A 23,997-nucleotide genomic window follows, 5' to 3' on the forward strand; every position below is an offset into this window, starting at 1 on the left:
AAACTGGGGAGCTATTAATAAAAATGGGTTGTTTTCTTTTTCCCTATTATTCTCTCACTCACTCATTCGCTCTGTTTCCCCATCCTTCTGCCTCTATTTATTTTTCCCCTTTCTCCCATGTGCCAGCTGTATCACTCTGATGAAAGTGATTATCCAACAGTTCCAGGCCTAGTGGCCTGTTGCAGAAGTTGTTTTTATTTCCAAATTAAACCTCTCTGGCTTCGAATCTTTAATAAAAACTGGACATTTGATTAAGTACTGAGATTTGAGAGGTTCTCGAGCCTTGTGCATCCTGGGCCCTTTTCCAGAGAAGAACAAATTCTCATCTTATGACCGTAGCACTGAATTTTTATGAACAATAAGGTAATATTTACCATTATATCAATGTATTAGACCTTTTAAGATCTTTTCATTTCTGAACTTTCCAATCATCCAGACGATAATGATGATGATGATGATGATGATGATGATGATGATGCCGAAACACTGTATTGAATTTACAACTCTTCTGGGTTTTTAAAATGGCAGTTAATTAAAATTTATTCATGCCTCCTTATAAAAGAGTTTCAAATCCACATCTGGATGATTAAAAAGCTCAAGGGAAAAAAAGCCTTTCAGTGATTATTACAGTTACGAGTTGATTCTTTTCCAGAGTTTGAATCATTTTTATTTTTCATCATTTATTATTTTTTTATTTGCGCCGTGTATGAGTTTTTTTTTTTTTTTTTAGTATGTCTTTTCTTTTCTTATCCATCTTCACAGATAGCCAGCACTCATGGTCTTCTTTCAATCTTACATGTCCTGCTTCTCCAGGTATCATCAGCTTCATTTCTTTTCTTTTACTTTATACTATTCATCATTTCTCTAATTGGTTTATTTGGTGTAGTGGAGTTGCTCTGCAGTTTTGTTTTTTTTTTTACAGCTAAAAAAAAGCTTGATGGACCTCCTGATATCTCACGCACCAGCAGCCTAGTGGATGACATGGACTTTGCCAGTGAATATATCCCACTCCCCATTGTGACGGATGCTTCGCAGTGAGTACACAGTGCTTCCTGCTTTATTCTCCATGAATTCAAATCATTCATTCATCAATGCACATATCCGCCCGGTTCCACACTCTGAATGTGGCCCATTAATTACGCGCCCTCGTATACAAAGTCCTCCTAAAGCACTTTCCTGCACTCGGGGCTCAGTGATGTGTTAAGTATTTCAGACACCGGAGTAATGGGCTTTTAGTGCACTCTGTTGTGAGGTGTAAGAAAGAAATGCATTCATCGACGCTAAAGCTATGCTAACCGATACCTGCATTATGATGAGTGCCTATACAGCCTGACTTCTATAACAGCTTAATGTGTATCAGTGTAACATTTGACCTAAAAAATTATTGTTAAAACCTTCGGGTTTAGTGCTGTTAGGACTGAATTGAGGCCTTTGTCCTGCTGACGTTGTGTATTACTGTTTGCTTTGAAATGGTTTGTGTTTTTGATTTATGTTGTACGGGCATACATATTAGATTTCTAATAAAAAAGGTAACCATCATAAAATCTTCATTCACTCCATACGTTGAAGTGACTGTTTTGTCTAGTTTGTTACTCTATTGGGGGGGGCACGGTGGCTTAGCGGTTAGCACGTTCGCCTCACACCTCCAGGGTTTCCTCCGGGTACTCCAGTTTCCTCCCCCGGTCCAAAGACATGCATGGTAGGTTGATTGGCATCTCTGGAAAATTGTCCGTAGTGTGTGATTGCGTGAGTGAATGAGAGAGTGTGTGTGCCCTGTGATGGGTTGGCACTCCGTCCAGGGTGTATCCTGCCTTGATGCCCGATGACACCTGAGATAGGCACAGGCTCCCCGTGACCCGAGGTAGTTCGGATAAGCAGTAGAAGATGAATGAATGAATGAATGAATGAATGAATGAATGAATGAATGTTACTCTACTGTATTGTTGCACCTAGAGGTCAAAATTGGAACTGCAACAAGTGCCAATAGTGGTCCATTTGGTTCTCACTGCTCATGGAAGTAGCATTTGTTTAATAAACTTGTGTTTTATATCAAATCACCGGAATAATCAACCCTGGTTAATAATATCATCTCGAACACAATTAAAGCTGCTATACTGTATCCTGACTGACCATGTTTTCAACTCTCTACTGCTCATTAGTGTTACTCTAAAACTACCATTACTACTCAGTTATTTGTTTGTTTTTGTTTGTTTATGCAATTTGAAAAAAAAAAAACGACTGCAGTTATGTTGTAACTGTAATTTGACTAATGTGTACAATACGTTACATGATGCAGTTTGAATCTCACGTATTAACGTTCACATTGTTTTAGTCCACAGTTTGCTTCTCCATTTCCGTCAGTGGCTATTTTCGACTGCTATCTGCGAACTGCACTAGATCTGTTGAACCAAACCTTATTGTCTGGCAGATGGCATTTAGAGTGCTGTATCTACACACAACTGAAGGTGTTAATGAGTTGTGTGAGAACCGTTAGACCAATGTTAGTAAATGAGGATTTAGGGTGTGAAGTGAGGGGCTTTTTGGTGTAGCAGTGTTGATGTTTCTGTGGACTTGATAGGGTTTAAAGTTAGATGTGGTACTCTTTGAGCCGTAAAGCTCAGTTTGAGGGCTTTTCATAATAATGTGGGTAATTAATTCAACAAAATTTTAAATATTTGAAACCAAACGTGAGTGATATTATACAGTCACAATAACAAGCTAAGGATGACCGATGTTGAGCAGCTGTAAATACAATACAGGTCAATAAACATGTGACATGAGACATGATGCTTTTTTCACTATGTAAAACACAAGTATTGTATGCTACCGTTACACATTAGCATAAAAACTGGGACGTCATATGACACAATCTTAAAATAATCATTATAAGAAATCTTTATTTTGTCACACATACATTATAGCACAATGAAATTCTTTCTTCACATATCAGATCTTTGGAAGTTGGGGTCAGAGCCCAGGGTCAGATATGATACTGTGCTCCTGGAGCAGAGAGGGTTAAGAGCCATCATCAGAGGCTCAACAGTGGCAGCTTGGCAGTGGTGGGTCTTGAACCCTGACCTTCATATCAACAACCCAGAGCCTTAACCACCTGAACTGAATTGCCAAGTGCAAACAATAGTTTGGACAGTTTCAACAAGATTTTTGATCATCTCCTGTGAGAAAACAATACTGGGGACAATTCCTCTGATTATGAACTCAGTTTCTGCTCTCTCAAGGCAGAAAGTGGCTTCACAGGCTGAGAGATAACCTACAGACAAAACTAGCTGAAAACTAACTCTCACCGCACCAATTCATTAAGCTGGCTGTCAGAACTGAGAGCTTTTTAAGGCAGGACTGTCCAATCTTATCTGGAAAAGAACAGAGAAGGGTGCAGGTTTTCATTCCAGCAGAGCATAAGCCACAACCAAGTCTATTGAAAGCCAAGACTGAAAAACCGATTAAACAGGTAGAATTAGCTGTAGCTCCTTGATTGGAACTTGGAACCTGGAGGAGCATGTGCAGGGGGTATTATCACAGGCATTCGGTCAACATTATGATATTGACTTCAGTCTCTTTTCTGGTTTCCATCTACAAACTAACAGACAAGTAGAAGAGTTAATTCGAGTAATCGGAAAGTTTTCCATTACCTCCTCTAGGTGGTGGATGCACGGACTTCCCTCCCTCGTTCCCTTCCGGTGTGACCTGAATAACCAATCTCTACTATTTCCAAGCTCTAGAAAACTGCTGTTTAGGGATAGATGAATAGTCAACAGATCTGGGAGGTGTCCAGATATGTCAGGTTACATGTAGTACAAAGACTGAACTTTAGAGTTTATTTGTAGCTATGTTTGGGCCAGAGACTATGGTTGTTCACCAGAGACTTACTCCCCAGCATACATTCATTGGACCTTTCAAGACAAATCATCCTAATTTCTTACCACATTTAATTCCATCGTACGTATTAGCACCTGTATCTTTATGCAAGATCTTTCTTCTGCTGCCTAAAAGCCAAGTCACTGGTGTTGACCCGTCTCACCTTTCAGCAGTCAAGGGTAGACTGAGCTTACCTTGTTTGGAGGCTCCTCAACTCCAAGTAAGATTGTTGTTTGCTTGTTTGCATGATATACCTCACGGACCGGGTGAGGTACACCTCAATATGCTCTGAGATCTCTTCAGAGGACATATTAGACCAATCTTGCTACATTTAATTCAATCAAGAGCATCAAGTTGGAGCAGGGGTTTGATAGTATCTCCATATTTTTGCAATACTTGGTGAAGTCTTGCCATTTGTAGCACCCGAGTAACTTCTGAGCCCTGGGTATCATCTATGATGTTTGATATTTGACCTTTTCTTTGACCTTGAATAAAACATGACCGTCTCATGTTTTAATCGACGACTCTGTTGGTTATCTGTTGGCCTTTTATATTGTATCTGCTGACTTGCGAGCTGCCTCAATCGCACCCTATTTGCTCGGATTTTAAAATATAGTACCATGTTGATGGGAACTCTCTTCCTGAACCCTCCTTTCCTGTTATAAACTGCTTCCCTGTGATGCTTTAGGGTGCCACCTTCCCTCTGATTGTGCCCATGCTATGTTATGACAAATCTGTCAGAATTTAGGAAACAGAAATACACTCAGGAAATTGCTGTTTTCCCAGTTTGTTCCTGCAAACAGACATCGATGCCAGTTTTTTATAGTATAGACTGGGGGTCTGGGCTTGCATTCAACTGAAATGGGAACAATCATGACTAGATTTTAATTTATTATCAATCCATTTTTGATGTTTTCAGGCACATTCTCATTTTTATCTAATTTTTATTAAGCATTGATTTTAGACTAATCTAAATCTTTTTTAAATATTTTTGGATGGGTGTGGTTGCTAAGGAAACACGTTTTTATATCATTTTAATCGCTGATTTAATCACTCACTCACTCGCTCACTCACTCACTCATCTTCTACCGCTTATCCGAACCACCTCGGGTCACGGGGAGCAAGGCAGGATACACCCTGGACGGAGTGCCAACCCATCGCAGGGCACACACACACGCTCTCATTCACTCACGCAATCACACACTACGGACAATTTTCCAGAGATGCCAATCAACCTACCATGCATGTCTTTGGACCGGGGGAGGAAACCGGAGTACCCGGAGGAAACCCCCGAGGCACGGGGAGAACATGCAAACTCCACACACACAAGGAGGAGGCGGAAATCGAACCCCCAACCACCGTGCCCGCCGATTTGATCAGTAGATTGAAAAATTAAACATAAATCCTGAGGGGAAAAAATTGATTGATTTTATTATAGAATTATTCGAGTCAGAATTCTTATAATCTCAAGTCACTCTTGCTTCCACTGAGCATGATGAAAGTGATGAAAGTTTCCCCCCCAGCTCTCTTCCCCCCCTGCTAGCATATCTGTTTTCTTTTGTTTTTCTTTCATTTGGTTGAATGAACTCCCTCTGGAGTGATTTTCTATAAGGGCAACCCTACAGGCAGATAAGTCCAACATGTTACTGGACCATATTTAAAAAAAAAAAAAGTTCCTGATTGCGGTAGTAAATTTGAGTCTTGTATGGAGTGATTTTGCAGACAAAATTAAAAAAGGAATTGCAAATCGCATTTGAAATCGCATTTCCTTCTCGTCTTTGAAAAAACCTTGACCTCATTCAAATGCAAATGGCCTGGAGGGTCACGTCCATATACAAACACGCCCCATAATATAATCCCACCCCCCAAAAACGATTGACAGGTTTACGTGCAGACATTGGAAACGCAAATGCAAAAAGACATTGCAAGTCCTTTTTAATTTTGTTCCCAAAATCACTCCGAAGACTTATAATAAATAATTTCAGAAGTGTCATGCTTATTTATTTAAGAGGTTTTTTTATGCGGTTTGAGTGTGAGTTATTTCCAGCCTTCGCTCAGAGGAAGCCTGAGTATTGAATGGGTTCTTCATTCTCTCCTTCAAAGGTGTTCTTTTGGTCCAGGCTCGTTCCCAGAGCACCTGTATAAATACCAGCCCCCTCTTATTCTGTCAGCTCTGGTTCCTAGCTCTCGACGTGGTGTGTTTATCTGTTCTAACTCTGCACTCACTGGCGTGTGAAGTGTGTGGAGGGAGTGGGTTCAGGTAGCGTGTTATGGATGCTCAAATATGGGTTTGTTCAGGTGGACTTTGGTGTAAATGAGAAACTGCAGGGAGAGAGATAGAGAGAGAGAGAGAGAGAGAGAGAGAGAGAGAGAGAGATTGATTTTAAACTAAAATTATTTACTGGTCTATTTACCCCAAAAAGCATTATTTATACATCCACCTGCATTTACTAATATTTATTCAATCCATAACTGAATACAGTATGTCCATATATGGAAATTTAATAATAAAAAAAAATTAAATATTAACTGGGGGGCACGGTGGCTTAGTGGTTAGCACGTTCGCCTCACACCTCCAGGGTCGGGGTTCGATTCCCACCTCCACCTTGTGTGTGTGGAGTTTGCATGTTCTCCCCGTGCCTCGGGGGTTTCCTCCGGGTACTCCGGTTTCCTCCCCCGGTCCAAAGACATGCATGGTAGGTTGATTGGCATCTCTGAAAAATTGTCCGTAGTGTGTGATTGCATGAGTGAATGAGAGTGTGTGTGCCTTGCGATGGGTTGGCACTCCGTCCAGGATGTATCCTGCCTTGATGCCCAATGACGCCTGAGATAGGCACAGGCTCCCCGTGACCCGAGAAGTTCGGATAAGCGGTAGAAGATGAATTAAATATTAAATTAAACTGCACTACAGTCTCCAGGTATAAAGATTCAACATCGATTTGGAATTTTGTCAGTTAACAACCTCAAGTGTTTTCTCATTATGGTCATTGTCGGCTTGACTCATTGCACATTGTTGTGCTGCTTGGCTTTTTTAAAAAAATTTTTATTTTTTATTATTATTTATTATTTTATTTTCCTATGTAAGGATCAGTTATAACAAGTGATTGCTTCTTTGCTCATGTTACTTATGATGTGAGAATCCTGAGGTATATGGTATGTACACACACACACACACACACACTCACACACACACATAAACACACACCCAATTTTGACATCACACACACACACACAGAAGTAAAGGATCCCTCCCAGAGCCTGTTCGCTCTCCTGCTGACTACAGCACAGGACACACCTGGAGCGAATGAACACCTCTTTGTGTTCAGAGCAGAGAGGGATGTTAGTCTAGGAGTGTGGACTGGAATAAGGCTGTTGAAATGAGTCTGTAGTCTGTAATACATATTACAGCCAGCCTAAATAAATTTGCACTCAGTTTAGTTACTCTTAGAATGTTCAGTCTTTCTCATCTGACCCGAAATGCTCTTTATTCAGCTGTTGGTCTAGAGTTAACGTTTTCTACGTGGCAAACTACTGCTACTGAGAGATTTGGATTTTTATAAACAAGAAGACTGTTATTAACTTATGGTCGTTCTTTGTGTGTGTGTGTGTGAGTGTGTGTGTGTGTGTGTGTGTGTGTGTGTGTGTGTGTGTGTGTGTGTGTGTGTGTGCAAAAAAACAGTTAGAGTAACAGGTCCAAGCAAGCTGTCTCCATCACATGCAATTTTTCTTCCAACACACACACACACACACACACACACACACACACACACACACACACAAACACACATATTTTTTTTTCACTGCATACCAGCAATGCTCATCTTAAAACCCTAATATCACACACCAGTGGTACTCTGAACAGATGGAATGTGCTTCATGCTTGTGCATATTTAGTACAGATGGGCTTATGATGGATAGTTCAGAGCAGCATCTGTTAGAGACAAGTTTGTGCAATTGCTTATGGTTCACTGATCGACGTCATGCTTTCCTAAGATAGTGGCAGGATATCTGAAGTCCTTCTGAAAGGAGTAAAAGACTCAAACTGTGTTCGTGACCTACAGACAAAATGAATCCAGTCATCAGACAATCCACTGATGTCTGTAAGGATCTCTCTGTTTGACAGAGTATATCAGCGTGAGTGAGTGAGTGAGTGTCACTGAGTCATTACGTTAGACCGGCATGCTTTTGGTGAGCTGATAAAGTTGTAAGTTGACTGGAACTGACGTTACAAAGCAATGTTATGCGCTCTCTCGCTCACTCGCTCTCTCTCTCTCTATGCCAGTAAGTGTGATATCTCATTTAATTTAATGATAATGTTGGAAAACACCCTCTCTGCACTGTTCTGTATCAGCCACAGACGTGACCTTCAGCTTAGGCAGAAAGATGGTAAAAAAAAAGATATGAATGCTGTATGAATTATTCAGATCAAATTCACGCAAGAACTGGCCTTTCTGCCCACACTCTGGGTTTAATCAGATCCATACTGCATTAGTTGGGACTCTCCCAGGGGCCTTGGCTCTAAGTGGCAACAATAATGTTTCGAAATAAGTCTCCCTGGGTGTTAAAAAGCAGGCCTTTGTCCCACTGTGTGCATTTATCAGCCAGCAAGGCAACTACTTGGCTCCTGTGAGTCAGCAGTCTCTTATAGTTTTGGTAATGCCATGACAACCGGAAAAAAACTGACAACTGGAAAAAAAAAGATATGATGTCTGGAAAAATGTCCAGTGAACAGTGATTTTATTATTATTTTTTTCTTAAAACATGACATGATATAAATAATATATGTGCAAAGTGTGCATATGAATATATATATATATATATGACTATTTTTCTAACACAAACAGTTATAAAAAGCATTTTGTTGTCGTACTGTGTATCTGGGACTAAAACTTGGAATTGATTTGAAATATATATATATATATATGTTGTGTGTGTGTGAGTATACGTGTGTGTGTGTGTGCGTGTGTGTGTGCATATATGTGTATGTGCATAATATTTTTAATTGATTTATATATATATATATATATATATATATATATATATATATTTCAAATCAATTCCAAGTTTTAGTCCCAGATACACAGTACGACAACAAAATGCTTTTTATAACTGTTTGTGTTAGAAAAATAGTCAAATGGAACAAAATTAGTATAGGAATTGAACGGCGAATATTGAATTAAAACAAAAAGTGGGATTTGAAAGTAAAATAAAAATTGAATGGAATCAGCTGTACAGAACAGAAGAAAAATGAAATGGACAAAATCTTGAAATGCAGCATAGAAATACAACACAGTGACTGATACGATTATGATATAAAATACTATAGTTCCATAAAACGCATGGCACATCAAAGTGAATGCAACAAACACAAAACTTCCAAACGTGCCTGTATTACAGGGAAGACATTTGGAGTAGAGTTTAGGATGTCAGTGTTTGTTGAGGAATGATAGATCAGTGCGATGCGATGTGCTTTTATGAAGACCGGACGCTCTGCTGAGCAAAGGCAGAAGAATTGTAAAGCTAAGAGTGGGAGTTGGTACATAATTTGAGTGTTAAAGCCAAAATGTGTCTCCCCCCTTTATTTATTTTTTTTTACTACACATTACTACTGGGTTTTCACAAAGAAAACTGATCCTAGATCAGTGTTACGCAACAATCTTTTTTTAGAGTACAGGGCCTCAAGGAAGGCATCACTCCATTTCCTGTGTGCCTCATGAGCAGGGGCATCACAGCAAGGCATCTTTGAACACACTCAAAGACAAGACAAAGCCGAGACAGAGCATAAGCAGCAGACTGATTTGTTTGTAACACACTCTGGGAAGCGCGGCACAATAATAAAACGGTCTGATCGAACTTCTGCTGTTACATATTTATGCTATAGAGCGTTTTTTTTTTTTATGGTTATACATCTAATTTTGTAAATACTTTAATTCCTCAGACATGCTCTTTTGTATTGTTTGAGGCTGAGCATCACTGAGGAAATAACAAAACAAATGTACATCGCCTACTATTAAAATCGCCGTTGACCTTTTTTTTAAAAGATTCTTTTTTTAAATCTACTTTTTTTTTTTTTTTAATGAAAGGTCTCACAGTAAAGGACTTTGATCCACACAGTGAAGGATTTTTCATGGAGTGACTTTCTCTTCTGTAAATGAAAGGTCAGATTGCAGATTGCGTGCGCATGAATTAATGCCGACCTACAACTCGAATCGGGCGCTCGGCTTTAACGAAGAGTAAAAGAGTGGAACGAGTCAAACGTGAGGACTTTGATATATGAATGAAATGAGGAATTATTTAATTCTGTCAGGACCACTTTGTCAAATGAGAATTTATTAGATTATAGCATACTAGATGATAGTGTTGGCGGTATGGTTCTGTCCTGGGCAGGAACCCACGTGCCCGTCCGTCCGCATGCATGGACCGAGCGGGGAGAGCAGCAACTAGAAAATAGAATAGACCCAGCTATAACAGAACTATTGATCATGCATAGAGTTTATTATTATTATTTTTTTTTTTGCAAATAATAAATGAATAAATGGATAAATAATTAATTAAATAATTAGAGAGAGGGAGAGAGAGAGAAAATATGTGGAGATTTAAGACGTAAACTGGTACGTCGAACACAGGTTCCGGCATGGTGGAGTCGGGGTTGGAGGAGGGAGTTTAAGTCGCAGCAGCAGCGACGCACTAGAAAGTGGCTCAATGAATGGGTATTTAAATGGTCGGGTAATATGGATGTCGTAACCGGATCGGTTGATTAACAGCTGATTAACAGCTGATGCACGCTTGACGACGTGGCCTGCCAGAACTAACCAGAGCTTGATTCTTACAAACACTAAGATATGCTACTGTATATCTACCATGATGGCATGAAACTGTCATGAAATTGCTGTTTTGTTTTTTTTTTCTCTCAATTGTCAGTTCTGCACCTTTAACCATTGTAAAAATTAAAAATAATATTTATCCATGAAGGACTAAATGGAGCAATTTCTTCATACAACCCCAAGTTACAAACCCACTTAAATTCAAGTCGCTTCCCTAAGGATCTGCTATTGACCTTTTTTAAGCTGATAATTGGACCATCTCGAATTGGAGATCATGGCCTTGCAGTCCAGATCGCTAAGCGCTCTATCGGTCTACTGTGAAGCGACATAGAGGGGTTTTGTGTGATTGGTCAGTGCCAGACGTCTGGGTCATGTATGTTTGTGTTACTAAATCACTTTCACATCTGCTCCTGGCTACATCGAGCCAGTTTGCTAGTGATATTAAATGAAGCAGGTTTCCTTTGAAAAACAAGATGAAAACATTGACGAGGCCCAGACTGAATAAGAGCAGGTAGACGGAGTTATCAAGCTGCACCAACAACTATTAGGAACTGTTTACTATTTTTCCTGAAAAAGTACTATACATCTTTACTGCTCTGCCCATTATCCAGCAGGCTGTGCTGTAGCAGCATTCACACATGCTAATACATGTCTGCGTACACACACACACACACACACACACTTCATTCCAGCGCTCAGAGTAGCATATTTACTTACTATAGAGCACATTTGAAACCTTTCACCCTGAAGCAGAGGAAACAAACCAGCAAAAGTGGAAACAGTGCTGTCAAGTGTTTTCCAGTGCCAGAGAGGAGTGTGTGTGCCCGGTCAGTCTCACCCCTGGAAAGGCTCTCTCTCTCTCTCTCTCTCTCTCTCTCTCTCTCTCTCTCTCTCTGGCACACATAATTTGTTATTTAGAACTGGTTCCTCCATAATGGGAATTGCCATAGCAGTCAGTCTGTCAGACAAAAAGAAGTTGCGTGAAATTGCACAACAACTTGGGGATTGGAAACATGCTTTTCTCTCTCTCTCTTTTTTTTTTTTTCTTTTTTTCCTTCTTTGTTGAATGTGTATATTGTTGGAAGCCTTTTCCAAACTCTCTCTTGTCGTCCATCTGGGTAATAAAAGTGCATCTAATAATCAGGACAATTTGCTCTTATTATCTGCTTCTAAACGTCTCCTAATGAAACGTCTTTCTATGACTTAAGCATTTTCATGTTTTCTCCTGAGCATCAAGTGGATTTAGGAACAGCTAATCACAGCTGTCAGTGTGAGGAAATGCTAGTGCATTAGCAGGACATGAGCTAGACATGATTTGCCTCAGGCTAGCCCAAAGCTAACTGATATCCTCCACATTATTGGTACACCAGAGCATGCTGCACTGCATTCTGGGGCACGACTCTTTAACTTCTTTTTCAGAGGAAGACGCCGTAAAGCTTCTGGACTGTACTTTCTTATTAAAATAAATTTGAAATCTAGAAGTCTCTTTGTCTTTATCTATGTATGTGTTATCACTTTTTTTTGTCACATACAATAGACATTACAGCACAGTGAAATTCGTTCTTCACATATCCCAACATTGGAGGTTGGGGTCAGAGCTCCAGGTCAGTCATGATACTGGAGCAGAGAGTGTTAAGGGCCTTGCTCAAGGGCCCAACAGTGGTAGATTGGCAGTGTAGGGGCTTGAACCCTGATCCTCCAACCAGCAACCCAGAGCCTTAACCGCTTAACCGACCAAGTGTTAATCTCAATTCAGTTTCAAATCAATGTTTTGTTTAGCGCTTTTAACAATTCACGTTGTCTCAAAGCGGCTTTACAGAAGCATAGAAAAAATTGTAAAGTTTAAAACCGATTACTATTTATGTCTCACGTCTATGCCTAACGGTGGCGAGGAAAAAAAACTCCCTGAAATGATATGAAGAAAAATGATTAGATATTTGAGGATTTGTATCTACCAAAGTCTCAGAGTTTCCATCATAAGACCATGAATGTGGAATTACTTATACGTAGATTATACGTGATTCCGGTCACTAACAACTAACGTACCTACGTCACGTGTAATTTCATTCCGAACCTCTTATTTACATCAGAAAATAGAAACTCCACACGGAACTGACACTTTGTGCGTGTGTTCGAGCGCCGCTGTAGTACTTGGCTTCGTCTCTGTTTTGAACATGCCCTGAGCAAACTCCCAGTAGTGAAGGAGGAGGTGCAGAATTTCAGTGTGTGTTGATGAGATGACGCGGATAAGCCGAGCACCGTCAAAGCCAACAGAAGCAGAGGAGAGTGAGCGTGAGCTTGAGCGTGACTGGACACTACAACACCTCTAAATGTTCCGACAATACATAGAGCTCACTATTTAAACTCAAGGTCAAATTCTAGTAGGTTATAAAATCTGCATTATATTATAAATGCTTTTAATATTCAAATGGGGATGTGGTAGCCTTGTGGTTAAGGTGTTGGGCTACCAATCAGATGGTTGTGAGTTTGAATCCCAGGTCCACCAGGCTGCTACTTTTGGGCCCCTGAGAAAGGCCCTTAACCCTCAATTACTCAGTTGTATAAATTGAGATGAAAAAAATGTAAGTCACTATGGATAAGGCTGTCTGCTAAATGCTGTAAATGTAAATGGGTGTAAATACGTACGATATGTAGTGTTCCAATACAGGAGAATATAACTGGATTGATTAGTAGCAACAGAACAAAAACTAAGACTAACTCAAGTAGAGCTTTGATTTTTAGTAACATCCCTGAGGGTAAAAACAAGATTACATGCTTTTATATTGATTTAAACTAACCTGTGGAATAAGGCTGTATAATAAAAGAAACAGAATTAGTGTTATAACCTTTTATTCTGATTATGCGAAAGCGCAATTGAACTAAATCGTCAAAATAACGAGAAATGAGTCATAACAAATTTCACTCGCAGTTGCTGGCTTCTTTGTTTCCTAGAAGTAAAACAGTTTCTTGCTAAACTACTGGTTTTACAGATCATGCCCTTGGGATGTATGTAACAGCACTGCTTCTCTAAAGTATCTATTTATACAATTGATTTATTGCCTATTAGGCCAGTCCAAAATGAGTAAGAAAAACAGTGATTAATTGATACATTGCAAGCCTTTAACCATTAATCATGCTGCCGGCGTTGCAGGGACAAGCCATGTGAAAATATTTTGAGAAATGTGGCCCTGTGTAAAGTAAAAGTCGAGCTCCTCAGGGGTGTGTAAGCGAGACGTGTCGACGGAACCCAAACCTTCTCGTGTAGGCGTGTTTCCGTTCATACGGTCCGCTTCGTCAAGAACTTAAAAATAGAGGTGGAGCCCTCTCTCGGGTTGTGACTCGACCCATCGAAAGGTACACACTTGGCCCCTGAAGAATCACTTAACACACACTCCCTCTACACTCTTCCATATTGGAGAGTCTAATGGCACGCTCTGAGCTCCAGCCGTAATCAGCTAAGGTTATGAGGGCTGCTGAGCTGTTCCACATGTGTGGGGGAGCGTCAGATCAAATTAAGCCTGGCTGGACAAAGGCTCTTTTTTGAACACAGGTGTCTGGGGTGGGGGACGAGGGCTGTTTAGAACTGATGTGCTAAAGGAGTCTCTTATGTAGGGATGGAGTGGAATGGTTTTAACCCCACCACCCCACTCTCCCAAGTGCTGTTAACCCTCTAGGGGCTATTGTAATGATAAAGCGATTACAGATTAGTTACTGGCCTTATGATCATTCTTATGTTTAAATTACAACCCTTTTTTTTGTGTAAGTTGAAATTCCTATCGGGGAAAACCGCTGTAATGTTATTTGAAAATTTATGTATTTATGCCCCAAAACTTTCTTTCCAAATGTAATCAATATCTAGCAACTTAGTTTTATTATCAAAACAACATCAACAATACTTCTTAGCAACCCTGATTCAGTGTGGTGGTGCAGCTAAGTGTTTTTATTTTTTTTGCCTCTGTAGACGTACCCTCCATCTGCATGGAACTCATTTTGTCTGGGTATTCAATTTAATTCTCCATGCTGTCCTTAAGCCCCTTGCAGCAAACACCCCACCCCACCCCTCCTGCCGGCCATGTAAACTGCTTATCCACGGCCTTTAACACTGAAAGGATTGTGCTCGGAGTAATTTATCAAAAGTGCATAAAACATTCTTGTGAGATTTAGCCGTTTAGGCTAACAAGGAGCACTAATACACTACGGGATTGTAGCGAAAGCGGCAGTAACTGATTCTGAACAAGCTAAAACATCAGGGACAGGCCTAAGCCGGCGTGAAATGAATTGAAATGGAGACGACTGAAACTGTAAATAAGATGCCATTTGAGATGTAGAATTTGTTAACCGAATCAACAGATGGCACTATACAATGCAAGTGCTGCGCTGTTTATTTCCTTAACTCGGGCACCAAGGTTCTGCCTCGGAAGTTGTTTTTATTTATTTATTTATTTATTTATTTATTTTACCCAGAAAGACACACAATGCATTCGTGCTGAACTTCTAAACACATTAGCAGACTAGAAATCACCTGATCTAGCAACTCGCTTATCAACGCCAATGGCATGTTAAATCTCCTCTGAATTCTACTGGAGTGCAGCACTGACTCTTATCACCAGAGTGTCTGTCTCCAGGTGGTTCTGCTCTTTATGGTCCAGTGCTTAAATCAGATTAGCTGCGAGTGACGTTGGGACCTCGAGCGCCGGCCTGTCTCCTCTTAACAGAGCTCAGCTCCTGCACTCACCTCTTCATCTCTCCGACAGCATGGTCACCTGAAGAGCAGGCATCCGAAAAATCTAACGAATGCACGCGCAGCGCTGGGAGACTTATTTGATGGAAGCAATCCTACGTTTTGAAAAGTTTTTTCCAGGCCCTGTGACGACACATTTCATTTTCTGCATGAGGTTCAGAGGTTTGAGACCAGATGGAAATGATGGGAATTTGTTTTCTGGAATCTTTTAAAACTTCCAGTTGTCATGTTTTAAACTGAAGCAAACATCTGAAACTGACTGTTCACTCCTTCGTAGAAAAGGTCAGATTTTCCTCGGTTTTTATTTCAGTCCATTGAAGCCTGTGGTCAGTCTGAATGGATTTAACCTTACACAAATCATCAGTTTTCCACAAACCTGTTGTGTCCTTCTCCGCTTGAGTGCACGCCGTCAATAAAGCAAAGAGGGCTGAACCAAGGATTATACCATATACTAAAGATAGACAGATATATCTCCAAGTCGGTGTGTGTATAGGCACATATTTGCTATTGTTTTTAATTACCGGAATCAGCGTATAAAAATTCCCTTTCAGCTGATTAGTGACAAGTCAGACTTTAGACACCATGAAGCACAGTAGCAGTTGGGCAGTGGTGGCTCAAGTGGTTAAGGCTCTGGGTTGTTGATCAGAGGATCGGGGTTCAAGCCAATCTACCACTGTTGGGCCCTTGAGCAGGGCCTTTAACCCTCCCTGCTCCAGGGGCGCTGTATCATAGCTGCCCCTGCGCTCCGACCCCAACCTCCTCAGTTAGGATATGCGAAGAAAAGACTTCCACTGTAATGTAATGCATATGTGGCGATAATGAATGAATTGGGCCTTTATTAACACAATCTTTCTTATTCTGTCTAAACAATGCTCACTCGGACGTGCAGCGAGCTTCTAGCAGGCGGTAAAATATTCATTCACTCATTCATTTTCTACCGCTTATCCGAACTACCTCGGGTCACGGGGAGCTCAGGCGTCATCGGGCATCAAGGCAGGATACACCCTGGACGGAGTGCCAACCCATCGCAGGGCACACACACACACACACTCTCATTCACTCACACAATTTTCCAGAGATGCCAATCAACCTACCATGCATGTCTTTGGACCGGGGGAGGAAACCGGAGTACCCGGAGGAAACCCCCGAGGCACGGGGAGAACATGCAAACTCCACACACACAAGGTGGAGGCGGGAATCGAACCCCCAACCCTGGAGGTGTGAGGCGAACGTGCTAACCACTAAGCCATTGTGCCATTGTAAAACATGACCAGTCAAATTAATCCTCTATGGGAGCAATAACCAGAATATTTCATTTTTATAGATGTTTATCATGCAAAAAGCAAAATTTCATAAAAACCTTTTTCAATTTTATTATTATTATTATTATTATTATTATTATTATTAGTATTAGTATTTTTAATATATATTTTATTTTAAAAAGTTTTAACAAAGTTTGTTTTTATGATAAAACATTTTTAAATAATTGTCATTTTACATGATTGTACTCATAATAAACAAACATAAAAGAGTAAAATAAGAAATTTAAAAAAGGAATGGAAAAGAGTGTAAAAAAGAAGCATCTTCTCTGCTAGTATGTCAGACTTCCAGACCTGACTGTACCTGTATATATAAACTGTTTGAAACAAACAAGTCTTAATGGTTAAAGGTTCTTTGGTTCTTCAAATTTTTTTTTATTTAATGTCAGAGATTTATTCTTGTTGAATCTGCTGTTTTAATGAGTGTCGCTCTGGCATGGTATTGAAGCCCTGAAGGACCAGCTGCTGTTTGATGGGAATGTGTGATGAGCAGAGCAGCGAGCCTTTATTACAGCTGAAAGCAGCTTTGATGTGAAGCACAGGCCACAGAGCAGCCACATATCTGTCATTAACCCAGCTGCATACAACTCGTCCTGCATCTTCATCTGCGTGACTGTGTGAGTGTGTGTGTGTGTTAGAAGGGACACAGGAAAAACAGGGAAATCTAGTTTATCCGTCATTATAAGCCGGTGTTTGCAGTCACCGTTTGTAGGAAATGAAGTCAATGAAAGAATGAAGTCAATCTTTTGTATTTTAGTTCCACAGCTACACTTTACACAGCGTATAATATCAGTATCGTATTCACACTTGATCCACATGGGAGATTTGCTCGTAACATTTTACGTCTTGACAAAGCTTTGTAGTTTTAGTAGTTTTTTTGTTTTTTTTTCTTGGTTGTTGTTGCTCTGTTGCTGTCTAGAGGTTTGGCAGAAAGACACTTCTCTTTCTCAAACATCGGGTTTAAAAAAAAAAAAAAAGGTCTTGGCACTCTGTCAGGTCATGAAAACCGAAACCTGTTTGTGCTTGCTGCTCCGAAGCAGTTCTGTATCGTACCCGGCTCCTTTTGTGCCTCTTCAACTCTGGCTCAACTTCACGCTCTTGGAACGAGAGCAGTTTTTAAACTAAAAAAAAAAAAAAAAAAAAAAAGGACAGGGGGTGGATGGGTGGGTTTGGGGGGATGGGGGGTCTCCCAAAAGAAAAAAAAAAAAAGTGTTAACAAAGTGGGTTTAATTATTTATTATCCTCATCCTCATTTATTCCTTTGATATATGGAGTTTTACATGACTCGGTTTCACGTACCGTATCGTACATCTTCATGGCGTATCCTTGCCGTGTGCAGCTGTACAGATGTGACAGGATCTATCTCAACACTATAACATAATACAGTCATATACATGTTTTTTTTTTTTTTCTTTTTTTTTTAAATGCGGTAGTAAAAGTTATATTAACACCTAGTGTTTTCTCTACACGCGGCGTTTCAAAATGACTCATTGAAAGACACGGGCATGTTTTTTTGGCATCTTGATGACAACACTGTAATTCATTTTAACACGGATCACATTTATTGCCCGACCGGACTGGAGTGGAGATTTCAGTGGTCTAAAAAGAGCACAAAGAATTCACAGTGCACCCAAATGACTAGGGCATGTGTGTCCGTATTTAGCTCTGCACAGACATGAAAATAAAAAGAAGAGCGTGACCCCTCTGAGGCGTAGCTCTTAAAGGGTGCTCTCACACACGTCTTTTTATTTCTGACTCATTTCGTTTCCTTTCTTTTTTTTTATGCAAGGCTGACACTGCTTTTCCATTTTAGCTCTCGCTGTGGTCCAGTGTGTTAACCAGACACTTAATGTGCTGATTTTTGCCAAGGAAAAAGAGCAGGGAGATCTGTTTATGATTTGTGTCACAAAGAGCAATGTGCAAACACACACACACACACACACACACACACACACTGCCTGCTTCTTTTTCGCTAAGTCGTTCTTCTCTCACTTGGTCGTCTTGTCTCCAGTTGGTGTGTGTTCTGATGTATCCTCACCCATGCTTTGTTCATTTTTTTAAATGCAGGGTGTGATGTAACTCCTCGGGATAATTTACAGTTACTCAATTGAAAAAATTTGTTACTCATCAGCTCACTTGGAAATGAATCGTATTTATACCCCAAAAAAACAAAAAAACTACCCACCGTCCTCTACGTCCTCCGTCTGCAATTCAACATTTGCTTAAAGTCTAGCAACAGGTCGAATATTGAAATTGAAGAATACACACACACACACTCTCTCTCTCTCTCTCTCTCTCTCTCCATGAGACAGGTTTTAATAAGTAGCTGGTGGTCCAGTTTAGCATGAAGGTCATGCAGGTCATGGGTGTGTGGCTGTGTGTAAGACTACTATGTCAGTCACACAACACAGCTGGTCTCTTGCCTACAGGACAGCCTCAATACGAGCGCTGTTACTCATCTCAGAGCTTCGCCTCCTCAAAGCCGAAAAGGCATTCACACCTGCTGCTACACACACACACACACACACACACACACACACACACACAGACTTCAATCCCTTTTTGATGAGACGGTGCAGTTTGATCTCTGTTTGCTGACATTCAAGTTCAAGCTCTTACAATCCCCAAACTCTCTCTCTCTCTCTCTCATACACACACACTCTCACTCATACACACACACTCTCTCTCTCACTCATATACACACACTCTTTCTCTCTCTCTCATACACACACACACACACTCTCACTCATACACACACTCTCTCACTCTCTCTCACTCATACACACACACTCTTTCTCTCTCACTCATACACACACTCTCTCTCTCACTTATACACACACCCTCTCTCTCTCTCTCTCTCTCTCTCTCTCTCTCTCTCTCTCTCACTCTCATACACACACACAAACACACAGTCTCTCTCTCGCTCTCATACACACACACACACACACACACACACACACTCTCTATGTATTTATCTCTCTGTCTTACTTTCTATCTCTCTACACAATCTCTTAAGACAAATATACAAATATATTTAGCTCTGTAAATCTTCGCTTCCTCTCCCACAGTGAAATCTGTCTTGTGAAAGGTCTCCATCAAATCTAGTTTTTTATTCACACATTAAAAACTCAAGGTCTTTCTCTGTATTTAGGCTCGTCGTTCCTCAGTCCGTCATTCCCCTCGAACAGTTTAAACTGCAACACCTCAGTGGCGTGCTTCTCTATTATTTTAGCTGTGAGTCATTCGATATGAAACATCGATCAGGGTTTCAAATTTACATTCATGAATTCGGAACAGCAACAGCTCAAGAGCTTTTTCGCTCAGGCACATGCATATTCAGCTTGGCACTGTTTAGTTACAGATGAGAAAGCAGGCAAAGTGCCTGTGTTAAGAAGTAAAAGAACACTTATCAGTAAAAGCTGGGCGATAGTGGTGAAGGTTTGTGGCAGGCCCACATTGTGAAATATTAGCTTTGGATGACATCCAGATATGTTCTGGGTCTCCTGCCAGATTAAAGCTTGACACAGAGTGTTGGCTTGCGTTTTTTTTTCTTTTTTCATTACCACAGGTAACAAAAATGGTAAGCATATGTTAAGGAATAAAATCAGTTCAACTGGCTTCGATTCCTACCTACTGCGAATGCGATATAAAAACGCAATATAAAAATTCTTTAATAACCTCTAAACGCTCAATCTTCTAAGTAGATTATTCATAATATTCACCTTTCATTCTTCTTGACGTGTGTTATCACTCTGTTATACAAAACCTTCTTCAAATGAGGCCGTGTCCATGGAGTTTGCATGTTCTCCCTGGGGTGCTTCAGGGGTGTCCTCTGGGTACACCATTTTTCTCCTCGAGTCTAAAGATGTGCAACTCAGGCTGACTGGCATGTCTCAAGTGAGCGTGAGAGAGAGAGAGAGAGAGAGAGAAAGTGCAAGAGAGTGCATGTGTGTGTGTGTGTGTGTGTGTGTCTGTGTGTATGTGCACCCTGCAAATGGATTGGCACTCTAGCCAAGGTGTCCCCCCGCCTTGTGCCCCGAGTCGCCTGGGATAGATTCCAGGTTCCCCACAAGCCTGTGTAGGATAAGCGCTACAGAAAATAGATGGATAGAAGGATTCCATTTGAACCTTTTGTTGAAGCAGCCACTTGCACTGCTAAGTATTTAGACACATTATGTAGCTGGAAAAGACTTTGCTTTTTTTTTTTTTTACCCAGGCTGTTCTTTTTCCACCACAATGACCATCTTAATTTTGAATGCAGCTATTCCCATTTCACATGAACCAAAGTTATGTCAGACTTGAGGAAGTAACTGAAGTATGTGAAATATGTAACCGGTATACCGTATGTATGTCCAGGCTTCTTTCGTTTTGCACTTTGTGTGTAAATTTCTTTCTGCTTATATTCAGTGATCCTCCCTCGTGCTTTTTTTTCCCGTTGATCTGCCTTATTCAGAACGAATGTCAGGAGTTCACTCTCTCTTTAGGCCTCTGCATGACCCCATAGAGAGAGAAAGAGAGTGTGGGTAAGCTGGCTGTGGCATCGTATTCAATTGCTATTGAAGGTGAAGAGCATGAGCTCAGCATTTGCATTCATCTGCCAATGGAATGGCATGAGTTAGACTGCTGGCTACAAATATATAGCTCTGGTGTGAAGAAACACAGTGTCTTTAGGCTTGACATGCAATATATCACACAAATAGTGGTCACGATAATATTTTAAAAACACATCTATTTTTTTTTTAGGGCAGAATTGACCGTCCTGCAAAATGCCTGGTCACTAATTACACGCCGTGTTTTTTTGTGACAATGCTAACGATTGTGTACTTTAGAAAGTTTAGGGCCTCCTCATGCAGAATCAGGAGTGTAAACGTCCCCATCGCACACTGAAGGGCTTGTTTACTCACTGCTTTGGGACCCCCCTTTCTCTCTTTCCTTCTTTCTCTCATTTGAATTTCAATAGTCTGAAGTTAGGCTGGTGCAACAAGTGTGATAAAATGCCTGTCATTGGCTTGAACAGGGAGCGTGGGACGGTAAATATAGTAGCCGTTTAACAGGATATTCCTACTGCGACGAATAATTTTCATTACAATTTTTCATTTAACTTATCAAATCTGTCTGATGACGTGTATTTTTTTTTTGCCCGATTAAAAGAAATGATGATTATGATGATGATGATGAAGCTTTTTTCTTCACCGGACGATTATCTGGTGAAACAGCATATCGCTATCTTGACGCCTCCATAGCGCTCGTTTTAATAGTAACTCGTCGAAGCCCTGCTGCGTCAGCGCGGTTTAACGGTCCGTTTTTGTCAGAGTTGAATGGATGAGAGTTAAACAAATGGAGAGGCTCCTCACCAGCTCCACACCACTTTGTGTCCTCGTGCAAACAGAGACGACCAGGGCGCACCAACGCAAACAGCGCACACAAAAGGGCTTTGCGCAGGAAGAGAGCACTGACTGGTGGGCAAATTACCGAGGCCGTCTACCTACTCATTTATTGCAACTGGTCACGCTGGATTTAGCTCCAGGTTTCTGAATAGTCTTCTGTTTTATTGTTTAAAATGGGTTAAATCATTACAAAGAAAAGAAAACTGTAGTTATTACTCACTTAACTTTTTTAAGGTTTTGCTATGAGCTGGATAGAAACCCAGTCGTATAGTAACACTGTTTAAGTATTAAGGTTTAATTAAAAATAGTAGACAGTTTCCGGAGAAACCATATGTTTTAAAGTGCTTCGGATGAAGCCTGAGGTGAAACAGTAAGTATAAAGAACATGTAAGGTAACTTATGCAAAGTGTTTACCGTATTGAACAGGAAATGATAAATCGAACAATAAAAATGATTTCCTTTGTGTTTAAACAAGGCATTTTCTAGGCTACTATTTTATGCAGTTTTCTTTAAAGCATTGGCTTCATCTGGAGAAATCACAACAGTTGTTCTTTTTCTAAAGGTAAAAAAAAAAAGTCAGAATAATGTTTGTCATAAATGTGGTACAGTACTTTAAAAAATATATAATAATACATAGGGGGGCACGGTGGCTTAGTGGTTAGCACGTTCGCCTCACACCTCCAGGGTTGGGGGTTCGATTCCCACCTCTGCCTTGTGTGTGGAGTTTGCATGTTCTCTCCGTGCCTCGGGGGTTTCCTCCGGGTACTCCGGTTTCCTCCCCCGGTCCAAAGACATGCATGGTAGGTTGATTGGCATCTCTGGAAAATTGTCCATAGTGTGTGAGTGCGTGAGTGAATGAGAGTGTGTGTGTGTGCCCTGTGATGGGTTGGCACTCCGTCCAGGGTGTATCCTGCCTTGATGCCCGATGACGCCTGAGATAGGCACAGGCTCCCCGTGACCCGTGACATTTTCTTGGTGACGTTGGAAATTCCATCCATTCTTTTTTCCTAAACCGTAGGTCACGTTTGTTATATCGTTTGACTGTATATTAGTCATTCGAAAAGGTTTGTGAAAACCTGTGATCCAATCAAACTTGTGATATTGACCATAATTGTGGTTAATATTGTTTCAGCTAAAAGTCACTCAAGCATTTATACCATCATGGCTGACCCTACACTCTGACCTCAACCTCCATAGTTGGTACGTGTGAAAGAATTTCACTCTGCTGTAACGTATATGTGACAAAAATAAAGGCTTCTTCTCGTTATCGATGTGGTGGATCGCTCAACTGAGTAGTTCTACACTCTGTTACTCGATACTGTACTTTATTGAGGACGATCATTTCTCAGGGTAATGCTACAGCCTTATTGTTGCTTTTGCTTATTATTGTGCTTTATTATTAAACTCTTCCTTCTGATAATTAGTAAGAATCGTTTACTGTTTCTGATTGAGGGCCAGAGTGCTAGAATCTCGGCACAGAAAACATCGGGAGTAAGAATCTGGTGAAGGATCACAACCTGTGAATAATGTATCTCTGCTTCTCAAATGTCTTCCAGTCTGACTGCTCTGATTGACCCCCCAGGAGGTAGCCATAACATCTCTGATGCTATTAAGTGAAAGGACGCACCTCTTGACCTCGAATTCACTTATGCCCCTTTTCCACCGAGGCAGTTTGAGTGCTGGTTCTTTCTTTTTCGACAGCCAAAGCACCGGCTCTGAACCAGGAAAAGTGGTTCATAAGTAGCACCAAAACGTTGCTGGTCTAGACTTAAGAACCGCTTGAGTCAGGAGCAGTGGGCGGGGCTGGGGGCGGGGCTACTGTTAGCGCATTTGATAATATATCTTAAGTATAC

The 23,997-nt window shown here is 40.7% G+C and overlaps 1 protein-coding gene across 1 annotated transcript in view; it reads left to right on the forward strand.

The window, feature by feature from the left end:
* The window catches only part of kcnq1.2 (potassium voltage-gated channel, KQT-like subfamily, member 1.2), a 140,359-nt gene that overhangs the window by 37,094 nt on the left and 79,268 nt on the right, over positions 1–23,997 (forward strand). The window contains exons 14-15 of the mRNA XM_060886275.1: positions 763–813; positions 923–1,034. Of these exons, the coding sequence (XP_060742258.1) occupies positions 763–813; positions 923–1,034 (163 nt within the window). The remainder of the gene's footprint in view (positions 1–762; positions 814–922; positions 1,035–23,997) is intronic.

This window comes from Tachysurus vachellii, chromosome 14, assembly GCF_030014155.1.
Source record: "Tachysurus vachellii isolate PV-2020 chromosome 14, HZAU_Pvac_v1, whole genome shotgun sequence".
NCBI classification, from domain to species: Eukaryota; Metazoa; Chordata; class Actinopteri; order Siluriformes; family Bagridae; genus Tachysurus; species Tachysurus vachellii.